The sequence below is a fragment of the Vigna umbellata genome, chromosome 4, assembly GCF_029865625.1.
Source record: "Vigna umbellata cultivar VRB3 chromosome 4, Vumbellata_1.0, whole genome shotgun sequence".
NCBI classification, from domain to species: Eukaryota; Viridiplantae; Streptophyta; class Magnoliopsida; order Fabales; family Fabaceae; genus Vigna; species Vigna umbellata.
The window spans coordinates 32,123,854-32,149,719 of NC_142168.1; the positions used below are offsets into that span (position 1 = coordinate 32,123,854).

Here is a 25,866-nt window from a genome sequence, read left to right on the forward strand (position 1 = left end):
AAAAATATTATAAATATATGATTGTTGTTTTATAAATTTAAATTAAAATATATGTATTAAACGTTGTGAAAATAAAAAATTATAAACTATTTTCGTCATAAAAATAATACTGCTGTGTAAATTAGATATTTTGTTCGTAAGTATCAATTATCATACACGGATAAGTATAATATATATATATATATATATATATATATATATATATATATATATATATATATAATCCACATTTTAAAAATATTTATTTATTTATTTATTTGAAAAAAAAAATTGTTCCTTTAAATATATTTTTATAAGATAAATCCAATTCATTCAAATATCATTTTATATTCTTTTTAACATTAAGTTAATTTGATAATATTGTTTTTTTTATTAAACTGTTTTTCTAATCCATCGTATAACTGAAATCATTAACAAATTTTAACCTACTTTATCCTTAAATCTATTTACTTTTACTCTAAAATATCTTAAGAAAAAGAGGTAAATTTTTCATTCAAGTACCTTCTATCTCTCAAATCAATTTGGAAAATATTTTTTTAATAATTTTTTTTATAATTTTTTAACAATAATTTATTTGATAACGTGTGATTAGTCTGTTTTAAATATACATATCAATGAAAAAAATAAAAATGACACCTTATATTGTAAAAAGATTATTAAATAATTGTTAAAATATGATGTTGAATCAATTTCGTAGTCTAAAACTTTCCTCATAAAGTATAATCCAAACTAAATTTAACCCAAAAAAAACTGAATTTATTTTGACCCAATTGGATTGGAAACCTATTACGGCGCGTATTCACCTTCATTTAAAAGAGCAAACTTTAGGGCAAACGAAGAAAGGTAACTTCGAAGAAGAGAATTTGGGAGCAAAAGCGAAGTGAAGGAGATGGTGCTTCCTGATGAAGAAATTTCGAGGCTCTTCCGAATCAGGAAGACGGTGATGCAGATGCTGAGGGACAGAGGCTTCCTGGTGGGGGACTTCGAGATCAACATGTCCAAGCACGAGTTCAAATCCAAGTACGGCGAGCACATGAAACGTGAGGACCTCGTTATCAACAAGTCCAAGAAGGACAACTCCGGCGACCAGATCTACGTCTTCTTCCCGGAGGAGGCCAAGGTCGGCGTCAAAACCATGAAGACTTACACTAACCGCATGAACTCCGAAAACGTCTACAGAGCCATTCTCGTCACTCAGACCAACCTTACCCCCTTCGCCAGAACCTGCATCAGCGAAATCTCTTCCAAATTTCACTTGGAGGTTTTTCAGGTTGCCTTCCCCTTCTCTTTCTCTGCCTCTTTCTCTTTCAATGTTTTATTCAAATTCACCCGTCGCAGACAGGGCGCCGCGACCTGTGTATTGGCGGCGTCAACCACCCACTTTTTCATCTGGGTCGGGTATTCGGGTTTTAGGTTTTTCTTTCCTTCTCTTGTTTGTTTTAATTTATTGGGGTTCTGTTTAAGTAGAATAGTTTTTGTTTCTTTTGTAAAACATAACACTTTATAATCACTGAAGTCTGCTTATGAGCGTAGCGTGTAATGTAATAAACTAAATAATAATGATAGCGATAAATATAATAGTGTTGAAAAACATTAAGGCATTGTTGATTATTATGATAGTTTCTTGGTATACTGTTATATGCATAACATTTTTATTCAATTTTGATTTTGTGCTTTGTGAATGTGAGTTTTATGTTGGAGTATTGTTTCAGGAGGCGGAGCTGCTGGTGAATATTAAAGAGCATGAACTTGTCCCTGAACATCAGGTTCTCACTGACGCTGAGAAGAAAACCTTGATTGAGAGATACACTGTGAAAGAAACTCAGGTTGGTCACTGTCTTCGCTTGGTGAAAATGTTTAGCGTGCCATATCGATTTTTTCTTTGAGATTGTATAGTTTCAAACAATTTTTCTTGGTGTTCTGAAATCATTAAAATAAGGGCTAGAATGATGGATGATCAGAAATTCAGGCACTGAAATATAATATATATTTTTCTTGTTTTTGGAAAATCGATTGAATGATACGAGAATGTTTTTGTGATTAATTTAGTGGGCGACGGATTCAGTTATATTTTTCCTTAACTTTGGTTAATTTTCAATGGGTTGAATAACCAACTTCATTATTCCAAAAAAATATACAAAAGAAACCGGATAAAATTGAGCAAAGTTAAGTAAAGATATGTGAAAAAGTCACTCAATCCCCATTTAGTGTTTTACTCAAATTTTTGTCTAAGTTTAATTATAATGCATTAGTTTTCACTTTAGTTTTTTTATTATTATTATCCAATGGTGGATTCGTAAGATTGTTGATTTTTGTAAGGATTACTTTAAAATTCATATTTAGTGTAAAAATTTTAAACACTGAGTAAATTAAAAATTAAACTCTGGTTTATTTCTGTGTTTGTTTTGGGTTGCATATCTAGTATTGTTTTTCAAATTTCTGTTTGATGCTGACATGGTGCCTTTATTTTGTGGGGATGGATCTCAGCTACCTAGGATTCAGGTGACAGATCCTGTAGCAAGATATTATGGATTGAAACGTGGTCAAGTTGTGAAGATTATTCGGCCGAGTGAAACTGCTGGAAGATATGTTACATATAGATTTGTTGTATAAGAATGTTATAACTTATTGACTACATTACTTTTTAGGATATGTTGCATAGTAATGGGCAGGGATGTGAAGCTTGTGGAATCAAAGTCCCATTTTTATATCGAAATTGATTGATGCTGTTATGAACAGTCGTGAGTGTGTTATGTGGAGCTCTGTTTCTTTCCGTAATGTACCAATAATTTCTTTTGGTAATTCAGATGAGAGCAAGGGGAGGTTCATATATTTTGTCATTTCTGGAATGTTGTCTTCCTGAAGTTGGTTGTTTGTTCCTATTTCCCAATTGTCTATTTAGGTTGTTGATGTTGACTTAGATGCAAATCAAGGGATAGAGATGTGCATTTAGAGTTTCCTGCACTCCTTTCTCTGAACCTCGACGATACTCTTTCTCTCTTGCTTCTTTTCTCTCTCTCTCTGTTTGGCTCTCTCATTCTCCGTATTTCATCTCTAATCAATCCAATGTTTGATGAGAAGCATGGTGTTTCAGTTTTGATTTGTTTGTCTTGATTCTGCATTTCTGTGAACAAATTTAGTTGAAATTGTGCTTTTAAGTTTGTTGCTTTAATTACTGATGATCAATTCTTAGTCAAATCCTCTTCTCACAATAATTGAAAGAACTTTTCTGGCTTTTAAAAGATAATTTGCACCCAAATTTATGTTACTGCAAGGACATTTAAAGAAGATTTTTTTTGTTGTTTTTATTTTTTCGTTTTAGCAGTGATTTTTTAGCTGGTTGTATTATACAGAATCAAGATGTCCAAATTGTGTCCTTATGTAACTGCTTGTGCTCGTATTTAAGTTTTCTTTCTCAATAGTATATGGATCAGAAGAGAGAAAAATGGTATTATCAAACACCATTCAGCATTGTGAAACCTTTGTTTCTTTCTTTAACCAGCACTTTGACATGTATTCAAACTAACAAGGTAGCCATGTCTGTCAACATTTGCATCACCTTCTCAGAAAAACTATGAATAATAATTCAACACATGATTTATTTAAAATGTAAATAAATGAAAAGTTTAAAAGAGATAATATGTTATTTGAGTTTCTCCATATAACTAAATAAGGACGAAATCGAGTTCAAAACTAAAATTTAAAATCGTCTCACCTTTTATGTGATTGAAGGCAGAGAGAATCAATAGCAAAAAGTTATTGTTTTATAATATGAGAGAATTGTTTCAGTTTTTTTTTTAGGATAATTTATTTTTTCTATTTTTAGCAATTAAATTTTCATGCCATCTAATTATGGTGTGTATTCAAACAATTTTGGTTATGCTTTTATTTTCTAGCACACCACAATCGTGTAAACAACATCTATGAATTGGTAACACATTATTTGAAAGACATTAGACCACTAATTTAACTTTTTAAGAAAGATATTAGGCTACTAATTTAACAGGGATATGAACTTGACAAGAACTTCAAATGAATTCTGCGATGCTAAGGAGGCAAAAACGTTTATTTCATTGGACAATGCAGAACCTCCACCAGCTAAATCAGATAAAGCTCTAATGGCAATGAAGGGTTTCTTTTGTTGGAGGCAGACTAATGCAACAGCAGCACTTTCCATATCAATAGTAGTTGCATCAAATCTGGAGTACAAAAATTCTCTGTAAGCTTTGTTATCAACAAACACATTGGCTGCTACTCCTTTCTTCACTCTTGTCACAATAGGCTTCCTTGGTAAACATGTTGTGTTGACACAACTCTCCAATTTAACATTCTGCACAAAATCAGCATTCTATACTGACCTTTTTTGAGCTTTTCTTAGAAAGTCAATTATAGGTAAATGATAATTAACATGAGTTTAATTAACTTAATTACCTTCAGTTTTCCTGCAATTTTAAAGTAAGTCTTGTCAACTGTAGTCCAGAAAATGTGGTGTCCAGCTTCTGGAATTCCATTCACAGGGAAAAGTTCTTCTGGTTGATACCACACTTTGTTCAAAAGATTTGTATCAGTGTTGAAATCTTTTGTGCTGTTACTGTAATCGGAAAACTCAAGATAACCAAATTTTGTGTTGAAATCTCCATTTTCTTCTCCTAACCTCTGCTCAATTATATTACAGAAAATCCAATCAAGTTATGTATACTTCCTTATTTCAATGTTTGCTCAAACTTTTCTAACACAGTTTTAAAAAGCACTTCAAAGGGCATAGTTTACTTTTAATGATTTCATGCACTCACTTTTTGATTCTTGAGTACTACACACTACAATTGTTATATTCTATTTACTTTTCATATGATTTTAAGATGAGAAAAATATTATATATATATTGTTTTGAAATTGACTTTAAATTTAACTTATCAGCGATAACTAGTTAAGAATTCAACTTTAAACTTAACTCAATTTCACAAAACCACCTTCTCAGATGAAGTTTGTCTTCGTTTATATACTATACATTTGGTTTTATATTTCATCAACATAGAACTTTCAAAATATATATATATATATATATAGAATGGTTTGTACCTGCCAATGCCAAAGTCCTGTGTGTGCCCAATATTGTGGAATAGTGACATCTCCAATCTGGAGTTTAGGATTAGCATTTCCTGCAATTCCATAGTGAAGAACTCCTTTCACATCAAATAAAGTAAGCAACAACTGGGTTGAAATACCTGCATTTAGCTACACAGAAACAAGCCAAAAGATTCAAAAAACAAAAGGAGAAATATAACCAAAAGTTTATATGAAGTGTAGAATAGAAAGCTTGTTTACCATTCCCAATCCACACATAACAACTACAACCCTCTTATTTTCCAATACACCAATACGAAAATGTTTTCCTGCATTGTCAAACGGAAAAATATCAAATATTTGGAAAATTTCTAACATTTTTATATTGTGCCGAATGCGTGCATTTTGTTTACTTTTATCATCTGTCATGACTGTATATTCTGAGCACTGTAGTTGAATAATAATGACAAATACATTCATTCTTTATAATATATATATATATGGGTTAATAGGTGAAGTTTAAGTCTAACTCAATCCCACAAAATCGGCTTGTAAGGTGAGGTTTGCATCCACTTATATACTATAAATTGGTCTTATCTCTAGTCGTTGTGGAACTTCCAACACCACGCCGAAGTATATACATATCGAGACTAAACATTAATGAGTAATCTGATAGTGGTCCGATAGCGGGTGAAATAATATATCCACACAAATCTTGTTAAGGTAGGCTCTAACGTTGCTATGATACTATACCATGTTAAAAAGTAAACTTTCAAGTCTAACTTAATCTCATAAAACCGACTTATAAGGTGGTGTTTGTATCCATTTATATTATTATAAATTGGTGTTATATATATTGACATGTACATAGTTATATAAGAAAAAGAAAATTCACAGATATTTTATCTATATATGTTGTATGTGTGTTGGTATCCGATATACATTGAATACAAAACGTGTTCGAACTTCATAGCTAGGATGAAGTTACCTGCATAATTGAAGTAAGGAAAGTTGTGATGAGGTTGAAAGCTTGATGAACGAAGAAGAGGATCCAACTCAAAGGAATTTGGCACCACTATACCAATGTATGGTCCTTCACCATTGATAATGCTAATTTGTCTCCATGAAAGCTCAGAAATTGTACCATTTGCCATCATGATACTGCACAGTAACAACACAGATGAACCTAGTAACTTCATTCTCTTCAATGGTTACGTCTTTCAAGTTCTCAACAGATTTAAGGTTCCTTTTATAGATTAAAACAACACTCATATGGAACATATATCGGTCAACCACGTAAAAGATTAAATACACATCAAATTTTAAACTAAAAATGTCATTTTGCTGGTGACGTCTTAGTATAATTAATCATTGTTGATTTTGAAATAAACCATGAATGCATTTGGGAAGCAACAACAATCTCGTTTTCTTCATCTTTTATAATCAATTAAATATTTCAGACGTCACCCTCCTTGGTGAAACACGTACTTATTCATTTTTTTTTTGTCTACTTTTCTAATGTTAGAAACAAATAATAAAATGACAATGGAGTTTTAAGTCTTGTTTCGGTTACAGGATTAATAAGAGTGAGTGTCAAGATGTTTGTCTTCACTGTTTGTCTTACTTCCATAATATATTTTGATATCAAAGTCAGAAAAAATTAGACTAATTTAATAATTAATGCGTAATAAGTTATCACCTATCATATCACCTTAAATATATATTTATAGATTTTAAAATGAACCTCAAATTATCAATAGCCTAATCACTATCCAACTCACATTGATTATAATTTGGTGTAAGCTAATCAATATCAAACTTAATTATTATTTAAGAATGACAGTTATGTGAGCAAGATACAACTGATTAATTTTTTAATGATTTAATAGATATTTCTGACTGTAAGAACCATCAAGTCTTAAACTGACCAACAAAGTAAAATAACTATGTTTATTCAACTTAATATATATATATATATATATATATATATATATATATATATATATATATATATATATATAAATTCAGCTTGATATAAAAATTATGTTGACTAAGTCTGATATAAAAAAAATTATGTTGACTAAGCTTGATATAAAAAATTATGTTGATTTAGCTTGATATATATTTAAATAAGTACATTTTTTTCTTTCTCAATCATGATGTATATCAACCAAAAATTTGATGACTTGATTTAAAAGAAAATAAGAAAATTTAAAATTTTAAAAAATAACTGAAATACTTAATTTTTAAAAAAGAAATTAAATAATACTTCCACTTTTAGTTTTAATGTTTTGGTATATAAACTTTAACACATATAAATGTTTCAATAAACTAATGTTATTTTATAACTTTTTTAAATTGTAGTTATTATTTTTTAAAATAATTAAGTCTTCTCATAAATTTATGAGTTGTCATAATTTAAATTATCATTTGAATCATAAACTAAATAAATCTAAATTCATTGTAGTTATAAACTAAATAGATCGAGTGAAAATAGATTTTATATAATTTATTAAACTATAAAATAATTTCTATTAAAAAAAATTAGAAAAATAAATAATTTGTTTATGTTTTCTTATTATATAAATAGATTATTTATAAATAATTTATTGAATTAAAAAGGTAGTTATTAAAAGAATAAAATTAAAAATAAATTTTTTATTATGAATAATAGTTTGAATTTAAAAAGATGAGTACTAAAGGGTAAAATTGAAAAAAAAAGGAGATGAGGATACAACAAATAATTCTCATTATTGTAGAAGTACAGATATATTATAATAAATATCTCAAATAAAAAAATTATGAGTCGTTTTTCAATAAGGTTTAAGATATATTTTTCTTAGATGAATTCCAAAACTATAAAAACTTATTCATGCAGCCTGCAAAAGTTCTCTATCTTTGAAAAGGATGTAGCCAGAGGAAAAACTGATTGATGTAAGAATAATCAATCATCATCCCTGATAAAGATAAAATGTTTAAAATTTGATGATAAAAAACTGCAGAAGATCTTGAATAACTTTCTTTTACTAGCATTTTATGAATGACTTTAACGCTAGATTATTTTATTTTATTTAATTTTATTTTTACTAGTTGAAATATTTGAATATTAATAATACAGTTTTTTATTTAATACAAAAAATTAGTATAGAATACTATTTCATTTATAATATATTTATTATATATATATATATATAATATTTTATTTTAAATTTTATGTTACTTTATTTTAAATTTAGTCATACATTGTATTAAAATTGATATATTACATTTAAAAGTAGGGTTAAATATGTTTTTAGTCCCTAAACTATTGACCGTTTCTGGTTTTCGTCCCTCTTCCAAAGTAAGGTACAATTTAGTCCTCAATCTTTAAAAAACGTTCGTTTTAGTCGAAAAAACGAACGTTTTGAGGACTAAAACGAGGACTAAAAACAAAATTTTGAGGACTAAAACGAACGTTTTTCTAAAGAATGAGGACCAAATTGTACCTTACTTTGGAAGAGGGACGAAAACCAGAAACGGCCAATAGTTTAGGGACTAAAAACATATTTAACCCTTAAAAGTATGATGGACTCAATTTTGTCCTCTTTGTTTAAAAAATGGAAAATGATATTTCAACAACATCTTTTGACAACATTTAGATAATGGACATGTGTCTAAATTTCATTGGTGCACGTGGAAAATGATTTTATAATAATAGAATGACGTGACAATCAGAGAATTGGGGCAGATTCAAAATTGAGGTTCATTTCGAAAATTTCAAATTTGCAACATTTGAGAGAGAGAAGGTCGAGAACATTTCAGAGAAAGTCGACCTCCTTCCAACCAGCCACAACACTCGTCGGAGTACCGCCGTCCCTGAACGGTGTTATCTTCCCTCCACCCAGTGCCACTGTAGTGCCGCCTTAGTGCCGACGTTCGGAGGCAAAACCTAGACGTCGTCGTGTTCTCTCCTCCCATCCAGCAGCGTGTCGCCGTAGTGCCGGCGTTCGAAGGCAAAACGTACCCAGTGCCGTCGGAGTACCTTTATAAAAAGTCTTTTCTTCCTTTTAGTAATTAATAAGACTCATGTTGCAGGAACAGAACTGGTACCATAGGCAAAATAAGTGGGTACTTCTGTTCAACTTTTTACACAGGAAGGTCAACTACGTACACCAAACTCATTTTGGAGTGCCTGATTTTTTGTTTCATCATTTTGTCCACTTATAAGTAATTTGAGAACAATTATTAAACAATTTATTAACAAATTCGTTCCAAATAAGACTCATGGAGTAGGAACATAACTGGTACCATAGGCAAAATAAGTGGGTATTTCATTTGAACTTTTTGCACACGAAGGTCAACTACGTACACCAAACTCATTTTGGAGTGCTTGATTTTTTTTTCCATCATTTTCTTCACTTATAAGAAATTTGAAAACAATTATTAAACAATTTATTAACAAAGTGGTGCCAAAAAAACCATAATTAGTTAGACTCATGGTGCACGAACAGAACTAGTACCATAGGCAAAATAAGTGGTATTTTTGTTCAACTTTTTGCACAGGAATGTCAACTACGTACACCAAACTCTTTTTGGAGTGCCTGATTTTTTGTTTCATCATTTTGTCCACTTATAAGTAATTTGAGAACAATTATTAAACAATTTATTAACAAATTCGTGCCAAAAAGGAGGAAAAGACGTTTTATAAAGGTACTCCGGCGACACTGGGTGGTTGGGAGGAGGGAAGACGACACAATCTACGTTTTGCCTTCGAACGCCGGCATTGCGACGACACGCTGGCTGGGAGGAGAGAACACGATGACGTCTAGGTTTTTCCTTCGAACGCCGACACTAAGGCGACACTGGGTGGAGGGAAGACAACACCGTCTAGGGACAGCGGCACTCTGGCGAGTGTTGTGGCTGGTTGGAAGGAGATCGACTTTCTCTGAAATGTTCTAGACCTTTTCTCTCTCTCAAATGTTGCAAATCTTAAATTTTCGAGATGAACCTCAATTTTGAATATGTCCCAATTCTCTCATTGTCACGTCATTCTATTATTGTAAAATCATTTTCCACGTACACCAATAAAATTTAGATACATGTCCGGTGTCTAAATATTTTCAAAACATGTTGTTGAAATATCATTTTCCTTAAAAAATAATGACAAAACAGGTTCGGATTTAACAAAAATTATCCTGACATGGTACTGGAACAAGCGTAAGTCCAAGAAAGCACACGGTCCAAACCAATTGGGCTGAATACTATGCAACATAAAGTGTGTCATATTGGCGTTGTTTTAATTTCAATTGTATTGCTTCCTGCACCTCCATAGGTACTAACTCCACTCCCATATTAATAAGAGAAACTACTGCAGCACACCACTAAGGAAGACGAAAAGAGAATGTTGGAAAAAAAAAACAGAGACTCATTCCAAAACGCATTTTATTTACACGTGTTTCAAAAAATGCATCCAAAAAGGTGTTATATGCATTCTGAAAACTTTATTTTAAAAATCTCACCCCGAAAAGTTTGTTCCGAGATGTATTTAATGTATTTTGAAAATTTTATTTTTGAAAATTTTATTCCGAGAATTCTGTTCTAGAAATACAGAATGATTATTTTGGAAATTCTCCGAAACATGTATTCCGGAAGCTTTTTAAAAAAAAATAAAATTGAAGGGGTGCATGAAGAAGAAGTTTTGCGGGAGTGCAAGAAGTACAAGCCGATTTCATTTGTATCGGTATATGGTTGATTTTGTTTTAGAATTTTCACCTTCGATTCTACTCGAGCTAATTGAAAAAAAAATGAAAAAAGTCTCATCTTAGTATAAAAATAAATATTTTAAAAAGGTTTATAATTTACTTTTTTGAAATGTTTTAAAATTTATTTAGGATTTATCGTTGTGGAAGAATTTGAATTTATAAGAAGCAAAGACATTTGAATTATTTGAAATTGAGTAGCTAGGTCCTATGAGAAAGAAAGTTGAGCTAACAATGGATGAGATGTAGGGTAGATGATGGAAAGGGGAAACAAGAAAGAAGTCACATCGAAGAAGATCAAAAGGAACAATAATTGGGCAATGGAAATCTCCAAGCTCTCGCGTGCTCTTTCTTATATTTCCCTCTAAATTCATTCTTCACCACCAACATCATCTTTTCTTTTGTCAACCCTATGCCGGTGCCGTCCATCATTTTTCCAACATTTTTCACACACTTTCTTCAAAAACCCTAAAACAAATCATGAAACCTAATTAACACATTTCTTTTCTGTGTTGGGTCCCATGTTTTTCAAGCTTCTATCAACATATTCATGAGCATGGGATAGAAACAAAGGATGTTTTTGAAGAGATAGGAAAACATGACACTATTTTTATAACACTAGGTGCTTTGCTACTTGCTTGTCGGTGACTCTTATCAGATTTTCTTGTGTGCAAGATTTGATATCGTTGATTTCATATATAAATACAGAATTTCTAGTCACGTGTAGTTGTTTTGTCACATCCATGGTAGCTCATTCATATGTGTCTACACACCTTGCTACAAAAGGGTTTTAAGTTTCAATTATTCTCATCATCACCTATGTGCCTCTCTCTCTCTCTATATATATATTAGTCTCTCACAATATTTCTCATCTTTATTTATGTTTACATATAGTAAAATGTTTCCATCATATTTCAAGTTTCACTATTGCAATAACAATGATTTCTGTATCAAAAGTCTTCGGGTAAAGGGTTCAAAGTAAACGTATCCTGTTAAGATGAATTGTGGTATGAAAAAAAATATTTGAATACTTTCGCTGGAGAGGAGTATACCAATGTAGAAAAGACTCACTTTTAAGGAGGAAATTATTAAAATTCTAAGTATGAATCTAAGTCTTACATTAGATAAAAATGAGATAGTAGAATACTAAAGTTGAAGATCCATTAATCTATTGTCTTAAGATTTTGGGATGAGGGTGATATCAATCCTTTATATGATTGGGTTCAGATCTCATTAGTATTGTATTTTTCAGTGGACCTCTTTCTCAGTGGACCTCTTTCTCAATAAACCCTTAATAAACATGTTAGTGAAATGAATTAATTAGCATATTTATTATGTTTTTGACAAATTACATGTGTTGATTTAGCACACACATTTTATCATATAAAAAAACTATTTGTCTGACTTTGTTTGAGCGATTTTATTCATTGCAGTCTCACCATTGTTCAAGCAACATGAAAATTAGGCATACATCCCTATATTGAAATAGTATTTTTATATATTATTGCGTTATAGCTATAAAAAAAATGTACTATCTTAGGTTCTTCTTTGCCTTTAATATCACATACCCTATTTATAGAGCTGCAGTGATGCAATAATAGATATAGTGTCGCACTCATATTGTATAGCTAGGGTTAGTGATCATACAAAACTTTACCATTTGCAAAGACAAGTGCATTCAGATTTGTGTAACTGAATCTTTTTTTATAGCTCCTTTTTCATCCTTTTATTAGGGTTGGAGCACCATAGACAAGTGCATGTGAGTGTTTATTTCTGTGTTTGAAGCGAATACGTGAAAACCTTTTAAGACCATTCGTCGACGTACGAGGAACATAAATATGGGAACCCGTAATCGCAAGAATAACAAGCAAAAGAATAACATAAGTATATATTTTTATGAGAAGCTTTGATAAGCTTAATGATAATAAACATGTATCTACGTTTATAACGTTTTATCTTTCGCAGGTTTTTGTAATGATCCAAACAGACAGAATAGTAATTAAGTTGTTGACATATAACAATGGTCATGGATCAGTTCAATTAATGCTGCTAAAAAAGTAGCATATTCAAATGATTAATCATACAAATATTGCATATACATCGAAATATAGCGCATTAGTACGTACCACCATCATCTTAATTAAGCTAATCAACGAAAATAAAGAAAACTAAGCTTGATTTTCCATGAATTATGAAGTCTTCTAATTAAGGGCTAGCAAATACTACTGTCAGAGCTAGCTAGCACACATTTTATTCAGGAAGGAAGTATAGCATCATGAGCAATCAGCCTTAGATTCTTTAGCAGATTGACTGCTCATGATGTTATATCATTTCCATGAATTTACCTCTTTGCATGCTACCATATATTTATACGTATATGCTGCCCTAATCGTAAACTTGTCCTAACGAAAGCCCCCTCCTAGGGCAGGTGCCCAATAGTCTGCTCCATTGTCACTTCCAACTTGCAGTGTGCACGACACTGGAACCAGACACAATCCTCTACTCCTCAGCCCCTTCTTTTCTTCAGTATCCTAATTAGCCATAGCATGAATGGGTTTAGAATAATTAAAAAATGTGTTATTAAATTACTAGAAATCCTGAAGAACACATTTTAATAGTATGAGAACATTTACCGGTTCTCCAGCTGCTTTCCTTTTCAAGCAGTTCTCATTATTCAGCAGCTGCATCAGAAAGTAAAACACCATGAGAATTTAACAAGCATAATCTTTACAATTAGCAATGTGATAAAACAAAGCCACTTTGTTTTCCTTTTCTTTTTAAGTTATAAACAATATTATATGTCTGATAAAGCTGGTTACATTTTCTTCTCACACTTAAACAAATGAATGTAATTAAGATTAAGTTAATTGATCCAATGGAAAAAGCATGTATATATATATATATATATATATACCTGACCAGGGTCTTCAGGGAATATACAATTCTTCTCTCCTTGAACCTAAAATTAAATAATTACAATCATCACTCAATAAGTGTCACATAATTACTCGTTAATTAGTACACTCGTGCACATGCGAGAGAAGAAGGAAGCAGAAAGAGATATAGAAAGAGAGAGAAGATAGTGAAAGTGATTATTCTTCTTGCTTTGGGACGTGAAAAATGGCTTTATATTTCTTTCCTCATCTTAAAATTTGTCACTTTAGAATATTAAAACATATCTTAATAAAGGTATCATCATAACTTGTATAATTAACATACATTCATCATTATAAAAGACAAACAACACGAGACAAGGTAAATTTTATTTAGAGAATTTAAATTAAGTAACAAAGAGATAATTAAACCACTGTTTTTAATTAGATTAAAGGTAACACACAAAAAAATAAATAAATAAATAAACTGTCATATTTTAAAACCAGAAATGAGTTTATGCTATTTCTTACAGAATTCTGCTGCCTCACACTCCCTGGTCCACCGCTCAAGTATGGTAAGCTAAGGGCCTGCATCAAAGGATGGGGGAAAAAGTGAGCATATTTACAACTTTAATAATAATGAAACTTTTTGTATTGGAATAATACAAATATGAAAACTTATATTAAATATTATCGTGTGACGTTTTTGTAATAATTTCTGTAATATATTAATACGAGTAGTGCATGCACTTGTCTCTCTTTTTATTATATGCATTGGATCAATTTCAATATGTTCCAATGTGAAATGAAGCTTTAACAGCGTGCAGCTTGCATCAGAGGCTCGTGGTTGTTTGGGAAAGTAAAGAGTGGAGAAGAAACATCACCTCAATTTGACTCTGAAGGAATCTGATATACCCAATAGCTTCTAACAAGACAGAGGCTGTGTCAGTCTGCAAAAGTGAAATATGCCACACACATACACACACCAGCGTTATTCCCAGTCATAATTATATATTAGCTTATAAACCAACCTTTTCTTTTCTTCTCTAAAATATCATCTTCAAAAAAGCAAAGGAAAAAAATTATAACGGCAAAAAGTGTCAATTCCAGTGTTCTTAAACATGTGGATGGGTAAACTTTTGTTATTGGATCTTTCTATATAAAGAATGTTTATGCTATTTTTAACCCGGACGTACAGCTCTGATTAATTTAATTCACCTACATTTAGTTTAATAAGAATTTTTTAGTGACATTTTCATGTTTTTTTTTATAATTTAGATTAGTGGGGACCATTAGTCTTGGACTATGTGATAATTTATTTTTACTGTGTTAAAGAGAAAATCATAATAATTTTAGACAAGTTAATGATTTTCTTTTTCATTGAAAAAAAAAGTATGATGGTGAAATTTGATTTGAGTAAGTATTGTTCTTGTTACCTTCCCAAATGGGGAAACGAGCTGATGAAGAGCTGTAATTCTGTCGCCTAACTTCTCCTTTCTGACCTGAAATTGAGAAGAGGAAGTCATATAAATATGTCGTACATGCGCACATGCTAAAAATTTGGTTATATTTTGTTGTTTCATTTGGCTGTGTTCGATTCTCATATTCTGAGATGGTAAAATGACGATGAAGCAAGAGAAAAAAGAATAATCATGATTGAGAAATAGACAAGAAAGAAAGACAACAGTTACACCCCACATGTGTTTGTATGCCTGAAAGAGAGTAAGGGTTGGAAGTTTCTGCCTGGTAGTTTGCATTTTACCTTGAATGTAGCCTGTGTTGTAGCAGAGGGTTGAACCCTAGCTTTCTTCAGTGCCCCACCAGCTGCAGTGCTATTGCACTTAGAGAAACAAAGAGGGTTTTGATTAGATTCAAATTCAAACAACAGAACGCAGCAAAAATGAGAATCTGTGTACTGATTTGTTACTTTATTAATTGATGCAAAAACATTGGTAAAGTATGTGTACTATGTCACTCGTTTTGTTTCAAACAAGATTAGAGAATATCGAAGTGATTAATCATGTTTTGATCTACAAAGACAGGGAAAGATCTTGCCTTTAGATTATGTAAAAAAAATGGTTGTTTAAATGCTCTAAAATAAGAAAGCTTTTTTCTGGCAAAATTTAGTAAAGTTGGATGAAAAGTGGGTTTGTGCATCTCATTGACCAAGAAGGAAAGAAAAAGGTAATAATGAAATAAGAAGATCGTAGATTCTCATCAATCAGTGAAGGAATCTCAACGGAGAGAGCTGTGTATGAAATCTAATATGTTCCTTACCTCAGAAGATCGATCCGGTGGAGGAAGCCTTGCATCTGTGCTACTACTGTTAGAGAAATCTAACATGTTGCTACTGAAACTAGTGGCACAGGATTTCGGAGACCAGGATGGCTTTGATGACTGAAGCTCTTCGTTTCCATGGCCGTATACATAGCTGTTAACTGAATTTTCTTGCTTAACATCAACAAGAGAAGCGTTTGGAGGCTGACCTAGCATTTGATCCTCCCAGTTCTCCAACTTCTTTGTCTGAAACTGGCCCATCCCAACCTTACCTTGTTCATCCACCACCCCACTCCTGTAAACAACAAAAAAATTAGATTTTGATGTTTCCTTAAACAAACACAGATGTTCCATGTACCAAGTATCGCCATGCAAGCATGTTATATACTAGAAAGAAAGAGAAATGAATGAAATACATGAGTAGCTGGCTCCATGACTCAGGAAGGTCTTGATTTTCATTCCAAGAAGGAAAGGGGAGAGAAGAGGGAGCATAAGGGATGGAAAAGTTTGAAGGAGTGGAGAAGAAAGGAGGAGCTTGTGGAGGCATGGTATTGATATTGATGTTCCACCAGTTAGGGTTTCCAGCCATCATTTGTTGCACTGGTGAGCTCTGAAGAACACCTCTATGCATGCCTTCTTGCTTCTGAGAAATTTTCAGCTGTCTGCAAAAGAAAGATATATGTGTGATGATGCCTTCTTTCTGTGTGATGTTTCTCTTTCCCTATTTCTTTGCTTTGTGGTGTCCCTTTGTAGAAATTTTTTGATAGGTCCTCCAAGGGTTGATTAAGTAGGGGGAATTACACCACTGCTATTGGTTTTTTTCAAGGAATTATTTTGAATAATTATGGAGTTTATTTCAGAACCTTTGTCTTTGCTTACTCTCTTTTCTTGCCTTTCTTTATTGCTTTTCTTTTCTTTCTCACTTTCGTGTTATTTCTTTTCTTTCTTTGCTTTTCTATTTCCCCCCGCTTGCTTTTGCTTTATCTTAAAGTGGGACAGAAAAAGGTGGTAGGAATTCCCATAATTATAAAATTCCAAAATATAAACATATATATATTACATATAACAAGAAAAATCACTCTTGAGAACATTTTCCCCTATGATATCTACTAACGTGGCGCACTAGAAAGGCCTCAAACACCACAATGAACAATTTAAAGAAGAACCTCTAAAAATTTTGACTTCTACAAGCTAAAACACTCACCTTATTTGTGCTTGACTGAAAAATCATCATTCGTTCCATTAAGTAGTATTAAATAAATGGATTTAGTGTGTGTCATATTGTGATGATGAATTGCAAGTTATATTCATATTTTATAGTGTATGCTTGCTCTAATGCTATTTTGTTTTTCTACTTTTCTACATGATATTCACAACGTGATGTATCTCTATGGTGTTGACCTGCTTTTTGAATTCAATTCTTATAGTTCGTTAATTTTAACCTTGTATGATTGATGAAATAATACTAAGATTTAATAATTGTTTTTGCACTTCATTTACACATAGATCCTTAATCATAAATCATAATCAATCTTCTGGCAATGAAGCATTCAATTCGATTGAGTCAACCAAGAGTTTAGAACAGTCAACAGTCTAGTGTTGTACACCCTCACTTTGGATTATGAAAAAAAAAATAAACTTTAGAGAGTAAACACTCAGAGACTTTAGAATAAATTAAGAAGTTTAAATTATGTTTGGTTTATGTAATTAATTAGAAAAAAAATACTTTAATGTATATGGTAATTACTCGTGTCGTATATAAAAATTATCTTCAAAATTTAGTTATTAATTTTTTTTTATTGAGTACAAAATTATAATGTTTAACGTGTTTCGCTACACGATTTTTCGCATATTAAATATGATTTTAAAAAGCTAATGATTATAGTTTTCTGCTCTTTCAATGTATTTCTTAACTTCTTAACATGTTTCTACATTTTCGATATGAATGAGCAGTATGTAAACACAAACTAAACATAGCATTTTGTTTTTCGCTTATATTAAACTATATATGAATATAAACTATTTTACATTCTCAATAATTTGAGATGTCTTTTCAATGTATTTTATTATTAATGTATTTTAACTGAATTCTTTTACAATATGTGAGTGTGTGTGAAGCTAACTACCAATTTCATTCACATGTAATTATCTTTCTCTTGCTTTTTAATTTTTCCACATATTGTCGTTTGATAGTATGTCTAACGCATGTTAATGAAGATTTTGCATATAGTTATTTTAATTATGTAAATATATATTTTTAAAATATGTTGTTTTTATATCAGATTTTTGTTTCTAATACATGTATTGTATTGTACATTTTAAGTGGAGAAAAAGAGTTTTATATGTTTGCTTAATTCATAAATATTTGTATTTTTTTAAAATCGATCAATTATCTTAAAATGCCCTATTTAAGAAAATGTATAAACTCAAAAATAATCTATTGTTTAAGCATATAATATATTTTTTTAATCATATAATTAATGATTTATTAAAAAACAATTGATTATTTATTTTGTTAAATCATTTATACATATAATTGATTAGTATTTAATGAAAGTTTATATCCATTTGACAATGAAAATGACATAAATTTGTCATCAATGGACATTATCTGAATTTTCTAATTTTGATGTAGAATTTTCACATTAACTGATAATGAGTATGAATAATATTTAATTTTTTAAATTATATATGAAAATGTAGATTAGCAAATACATATTTATATTGTCATGTTCCTATACTTATACAAATACTCATTTCTATTTTTTTTATACATGTTTCCATTTTAAATTATTAAAACATCTTTAATTTATTAGACAATCTAGTATTAACTCATTTTGGTTATTAGTTGTGTAATTTATTTTTAAAATACACATTCATGTGTGTGTGTATATATATATATATATATATATATATATATATATATATATATATATATATATATATATATATATATATATATATTCAATTAAAAAGTACGAGAAGGAGATAAGAATATCAAAAAATTCAAGAATGATTGAATTAATTGTGCTGATATATTTGGTTTATATACTTAGTACTTTCTTAATAGGTGTTCAAGAATTGGTATTATCGAATATTATTTGTAATAAAAATGTTTGTGAGGTGTTGTTTTGCAAGAGTAACATACCAACTCTTATTAAGTTGATTGGGTTAAAAATAAATTTAAATTTGAAAACAATCAAACTATAACATCAAATTCTCTTAAATTATATTTTTTTATTCACCCTATTTTGTATGGGTCACCCAATTGATTCATTTATATATTTTTTTTTATCGTCGATAGAAATATTATTTTGTGTGCCTAAATAACACTTTGGAAAACTATTAACATTATAGCTCTACAATTAATTTGATGGTATTATAATGCATTGGAAAAGCCATATATAAGTCAATTAAAATCTCTTGGTTAACGATTCCTTTATTGACTAATGAAACACCACTTAGTAATGTTGGTTTTTGAAGAGAAATATGCTCTTAATTGTAAACTAACTTCAATCACGCGTATAAACATTTGTCAATATGCTGACTAAAACAACTAAAGAATTTCTCACAATATTCTAACTGGTTTAGGTTGATACAAATTTAGAAAAATAAAAAATATTATTTATTTACTATTTTTCATTTTTGAACCTGTATATTTCTTAAAATTAATGTACATTTTAAAAACTAAAACTACACAAATAATTCTCATTCAATATTCACAAAAACTGTTAAATAATACGAAGATAATATTATCATGAAAAGATGAGGGTTCCAATCGATGAAACTCTATTACATAGAAGAGGAACAACTTGAACTGACATCACACAAACCAAAGAGGTCAATGTCTAGGGCATGGTATCACTTATATGTTTGTTTCTCCAAAAAAATAGTTCCTAGTTTCCATAAATTTAAAACTGTCACCTAAAACTTTTAGACATTCTTTTTGGGTATCCCAATTAAATCTCCTACCCAAATGAACAAAGGAAAATCCACCAAACATGATTATAACTTTATGAGGTGTTTTTATATTTGATTGTAACATTTCATTTTTTTTATTTTAGATTTGTTTAATTATCTTCTAATTATTCTTTTCATTTCATATCTACTTTATTTTAATTTTCTTTATTTTTTAAATTATTGATGTTTAATCAATTTAAAGTGTCATTATAATTAACTTTATTTATACAATTACTACAATGGCAACTACAAGTAATGAGATATTACAAGAAATTATTTTAATACAAAAAATAAAGTAATATTGTATATTTATTAAATGTTGGTTTATTTGTCTTAATTTAAATGACAATAAATATGAAAGAAAGGTAACATGTCTTTATGTTTATGTAATTCTAAAATATTCTGTAAACTTATCTTAAGTAAAATAATAATAATAATAATAATAATCGATATTAAAAGTGAAAATATTTGAAGAGTAGTTTTTAGCTTAAAAAACGACTGAGCTTTTTCCCTGTAAAATGTATTTTCTTTATTGTTCTACAAACTAAAATAGAGAAAACATCGAATTTTTAAGAAATAAACGCATATTTATAAATTTAATTACACTTTCTAATTTGGATATTATCTTCTAAAATGAACAAAAAAATAGTAATTAACTAATACGGGCAAATAAACATTTACTCCCATTTAATTATATATCTTAAAAGAATAAGATTTTCTATATACATAATTAAGAATTGGTTATGAGTAAATACGATTTAAGAAGTAGTTGCATAGTTTATTCTAACTAAAAATTAAGGATTGGTTTTATAATTTCTTTAGCTTACTTTTATTTGGGTAAGTCAGGTAACCCTAATTAACGTATTTAAAGTATTAAACTATTTATTAATTAGGCCAGAAGTTGTTAATTCCAGTTAACAGTGACATTCTTGAACAACCAAGAACATAACTTTAAATCTGATAGTGATAGTTATTTGTGTCGTATATTTAATTGTAACGTCTTAGCTACGTTCGTGGAAACTTTAAACACAGATCAAATCAATGTATTAAAAAAATTCTTATTCGTATTTGGATATTGAAAAAATGAGATAGAAAATCACGAGCATAGATTTTTCCTTCGTCATAGTTGAATATTTGGTAGAACACATGCCTGGGACTTATAGTTTCAATGAACATTCTTAATCAGATACAACAAAAAAGGAAATCAATAATGAACAAAAACCAATGGTGAAATTATTCCTTTGGCATCACAAACGAATTACAATAATATTATTGTCGTGTTCAACATTAATTCCACAGGCAAACATTCCCTCGTACCGCATTTTGATGTCGAAAAAACAAAGAAACCCTTAAATTTCGAGCTAATTTACGGTGTCGTGACAGAGATTATGGGGAACAATTTATAAATTATGGTTTTCTCCATTCATGTTGATATTCAGAATTCAGATATACGAAGTGTCAAAAAAGGTGGGTAGAAGAGTAGAGTAGCTGAGAATGGTGTTGTCTAGACCTTAATGCCCATATCTTTGTCGGAAGCTGTGTGTCTTTTGTAGCAGACGCACCCACATTTTCTTATTTTATTTTTGCTCCATGTCTTCTAGAGAAACAAACAACGTCAACAACAATTCCTTCTTTGTCCTCACCTTCTTTGTCATATATTCCTCTCTTTCAATCTTGTTTTGCTATTAACTTTTAATTTAAAATTACAAATTGATTCCTAATCAATTTCTTCACATGTGTTTATGATATTGTTTTTTTAGAAACATTCTCTCTAAACTATATAACTTAAAACATCTTAATTGAAATATACAACTTAATGCATTACTTTACTTTTTCATATTGATTATTTATAACGTATCTTGAGAGTCTCACATCTTTAAGGATAAGACAGAGAATTGATGTTAGTGATTATATAATTGATTCTAATTCTATAGAATTTCTTACATTAAGCCTAAGACACCTCGAATTAGTGTTTAGTTGTTCTTATATTTTAATAATAAAGTGTTGTGAGGACTAGCCAAACTTTTGCTCTGAAGAGTATGAGTGTGTTAGGGATCAAGGGTTAAAGGGCTTAAAATGTTTTTTGTGTTGTACAAATTTTTACATAATATTATTCTTTAGTTGTCTTTAGATGACAACGGTCATAGTTTTTTTCCAAATTTAGAATTTCCATGATATATTGGTTTTGTATCTCATGTTTATTTATTTTTTTATTAGTATGATGATTCTTGAGGATAAAGATGATGTGACTGTTCCCAATAAGTGAAATAAGAGGTTATGACTTGATAAGATTTTTCTTAGTATGTTCTAGTTTACAGAAAGATGAATTTGTTGTTGGTGATGATTCATCCTTGGCTGCTAAAGCTGCATTGAGAAATTTGATGGAAGAATAATTGTCAGTGTTGTGTTTGCACGATGAATTTATAGTTGGATTCTTGGAGTTGCAAGAAATTGTGTTAGATCTGTAGTGTAGCTTGCATTTTCTGTCGAGTGTGCTCTTGGATATGTAAAGGAGGTTATAATTAGTGCTCATGGTGGATCGTATTGAATGCTTCATATCTGTTTTGAGCAATGGAGACTTGATTTGTGTGAGTAACGATTTACGGTTGGTTCATCATCAAGGTCCATCATGACTAGTTTGTCACAATGGTCCAATCTTTTCAATTAAATTATGCATGTTTTTAAGATTAATAATTATACAGTAAATTTCCTTTTAACTTAAGACGAACGCATGTAACTCGTTCCATCATTAAATGCTTTTGATAAAAACATTTCAAATATCGAAGACAATGGATAAACGAAGATACATTTTCATGATTTCTGACTTCATAGGCATCAACAATCATCTTTTAACTTTTTGATTTTCAACAAACAATTTTTGATATCTCCATCTTCCTTTGTTGGAGGCTTCACTTTCCTAGAGCGTAAGACAATTTTTTGATCCGTGTGATGTACATCTCCATTAATTATGATCATACTTCATAATTGGATTCATTTATGATAGGTTTAATGTCTCAATAGGTCCCTATTTTTGTTCAGAATTTGAAATAGGTCCCTTTATTTTTTGACGTCTCAATTGGGTCCTTATTTTTGTTAATTTGATGCAAATAAATCCTTTCCGTCAATTTCATCAAACGGCGTTAATGAATGTGTGACGTGGCCTGAGGACAGTATTGACACGTGTAAGGCCACGTCACACATTCATTAACACCGTTTGATGAAATTGACGGAAAGGATTTATTTGCATCAAATTAACAAAAATAAGGACCCAATTGAGACGCCAAAAAATAAAGGGACCTATTTCAAATTCTGAACAAAAATAGGGACCTATTGAGACATTAAACCTTTATGATAATACCCCTTGAGATCAAACTATAGTTGAAATTAGTTGTTTTAACATCTCTTCTACTAAGATCTCAAAGAAATTAGAAAAAAAATGCTAACATTGGTACCAAAGTGAAAATTAGAATTTATGATCTTCATTCACATATTTTTAATACAAATACTCAATTTTTATTGCATTTTACTCATACAAATAAGAACTAATTTAAAATATTTTTTACTGTATAATTTTTTGTATCTCTATATAATTTTTTTATTTAATTAATAAAATATTTTCATGTCATATAAACACATCAATAACCAATATATATTGAACATAACATGCAGTTTGCTGTCTTCAAATAATAAATATAAAGAGAACACCCTCTCTCTTTTTCTCCAAAATTAACATTAAAAAAACAAAACACTTTCTCATTGGATTCCTCTTAAGAGATGGATTAGAATGAAGTTAAAAAAATCTCATTATTATTCCCCTTGATGATCCCAATAAGGCTTATTTACCAACTAAACAAACTTGGCTTTTTATGGCAGAAAAGCTAGACATAGCTCTCTTCCTACTTTCCTTTCATAATTTAAAGGACAACCCTAGCATCATTACTCCCCTTTCTCAAGGGGGCACCAAAAAGAAAAGCTACGAATGGTATTCAACTTGCTTATCTTCTTATGTAAGAAACAAAAGAAAAGCACGCCTGTGTTCCTGCTTTCACTTCATTTTTCTGTGATTTCCTAATACGAGATCCACTACTGATCGATATCCACCTACTTTAACTTTTTATAGCTCAATTTTTGAACCTCCTAGCCATTGTGGTGTTGTAACTAAAGTTAATTAATCAAGCTTAACATTTGAACACACACTATTATAAATCTATCGAGAAAGAGGTTTACTAAGAAGATACAACAGCAATCGAATCTGAGTCCAATCATATAAAGAATTGACACTATTCTTTATAAAAAATCTTAAAACGATGGGTTAATGAATCTTTAACCTTATACAATGACCGAAGATACGACTTAGACTCCCACTAAACATGCATTAAATTAGTTTGCAAATCATTATCTATAACTTGATTATCAGTTGTAAAAGTGCATAATGTTTCTTTTATGTATATGCCTTTGTGTGCATGCACACTTTTTCTTTTTATTTCCAAACAAAGTTGCTACGCCAGTTGCATTGATGATTAAAAGTTGACCAGTTTAAAAAGTTAAGCTTTTCTTTACTTTGGATTCAGTTTTTTGCACGCATGTTTGTTTTCTAATTTACACGTATTTCCTTACTAGCTAATTGACTGTGACAACAAAGATAAGTCATTATGTTTTTAATCAGACATGAAGCGATCAATCTTTATCTTTTCTGCTATCTGGATATCAGTAGATGGATTGACAAGTCTCCTTCATAGATTAGAAAATAAGACTGTATATGTAAAATGCTAACATGTTACCTATCATTCATGCAATAAATGGCCACACTTTCTCACATTTCCCTTTTCTAACGAATGGATTAATCATTTTGAGATTAAAACAAAATATTTAAATGAATTAAATTTAGTTTTGATGTATAATTTTCTTATAAAGTTATTCGAATTCATTCTCTACATGTCAAAAATAGCACAGCATGAAACTAATTTTAGAGACACAAAATAATTAATTATTTAGTAGCTAAATTATAAAAGGATATAAATCTGTTTCACCTATGATATTATTTCCAACTTAAAACCTTAATATAATAATTTTATGGATGTTTATTCTTATAGTTTTTAACTTTTTTACTTTTACTTAACATTAGACTTAGATTCACATTTAATTTTTAAAACATAAATAAATAAAGGTTATATGACAAATGACTTAATCGTTTTAATAATTATCACTATGGTTTATATCATTTTAGAATTTTGATGAAGACGTGTTTCTAACAGTTGCAGAATTCGTATGACACTGTGATGTTTGATAATATTCAGCAACTTCAATTCAAACATATCACTTTCACATCTTATATGTTTTTGTTATGGAATCATCACTCTCCATGAGAGAACTCTAATACCTATAATAGAAAATTAGAAAAAGATATTGCTAACACAAGTTAAGTATGTTATGAAAGTAAATAAATATCTAGAAACGAGAGAAAAAATCTCACTTCATATCATTTAAAATGTTAGATACAATGATTGTAGAAACAAAAAAAAAAAAAAAAGAGAGAGAGAGGGTAAAACACAATTAAATAAAACAAATGATTTATTAGGAAAACCTACCTAATCATGTTCATTTTAAATTGTGTAAACTTTATATGTACATCATAATTTTAATATTACAATTATTATTATTTTTAACAAAAAAAAAACAGTAACTATACTTGTTTTAAACTCTTCAAAGTGATCTTATTTAAAAAATTCTTTCCATTATGCTTATTTAAAATATTGTTTCCACTTTTGTTTATGAATTTTTTTTATTAAAGTTATTATTGTTAGAATCTCTAAGTTGAAAGTTTTACATGAATAAAAATAAGTAAGATGAATAATATATAAATAGAAAATATCAAAAACATATTACATTAATGTTTTGGGCTGAAAATAGTATTTTAAGTTTGTTTATGACTTCTTTGGCATTAGAAGTTTTAT

The 25,866-nt window shown here is 29.8% G+C and overlaps 3 protein-coding genes across 3 annotated transcripts; 1 reads left to right on the forward strand and 2 right to left on the reverse strand.

The window, feature by feature from the left end:
* Window positions 1–816: 816 nt before the first annotated feature.
* Window positions 817–2,840, forward strand: LOC124839278 (DNA-directed RNA polymerases II and IV subunit 5A-like). The gene is made up of 3 exons (XM_088111665.1): window positions 817–1,270; window positions 1,713–1,826; window positions 2,488–2,840. Exons 1-3 carry the CDS (start codon window positions 890–892, stop codon window positions 2,611–2,613), a joined length of 621 nt encoding a protein of 206 aa, XP_087967791.1. The 5' UTR covers window positions 817–889; the 3' UTR covers window positions 2,614–2,840.
* Window positions 2,841–3,994: 1,154 nt separating this feature from the next.
* LOC124839268 (Phosphorylase superfamily protein) lies at window positions 3,995–6,263 on the reverse strand. The gene is made up of 5 exons (XM_047315027.2): window positions 6,053–6,263; window positions 5,326–5,393; window positions 5,080–5,235; window positions 4,432–4,656; window positions 3,995–4,330 (listed from the first exon to the last, which is right to left on the reverse strand). The coding sequence occupies exons 1-5, from the start codon at window positions 6,261–6,263 to the stop codon at window positions 3,995–3,997; spliced, it is 996 nt and encodes a 331-aa protein (XP_047170983.2).
* A 6,552-nt stretch (window positions 6,264–12,815) lies between these two features.
* On the reverse strand, window positions 12,816–16,907 carry LOC124839260 (transcription factor bHLH68-like). Its single transcript, XM_047315015.2, has 9 exons — window positions 16,369–16,907; window positions 15,953–16,247; window positions 15,438–15,515; window positions 15,112–15,177; window positions 14,560–14,625; window positions 14,207–14,263; window positions 13,717–13,761; window positions 13,436–13,483; window positions 12,816–13,333 (listed from the first exon to the last, which is right to left on the reverse strand). Exons 1-9 carry the CDS (start codon window positions 16,581–16,583, stop codon window positions 13,205–13,207), a joined length of 999 nt encoding a protein of 332 aa, XP_047170971.2. The 5' UTR covers window positions 16,584–16,907; the 3' UTR covers window positions 12,816–13,204.
* Window positions 16,908–25,866: the final 8,959 nt, after the last annotated feature.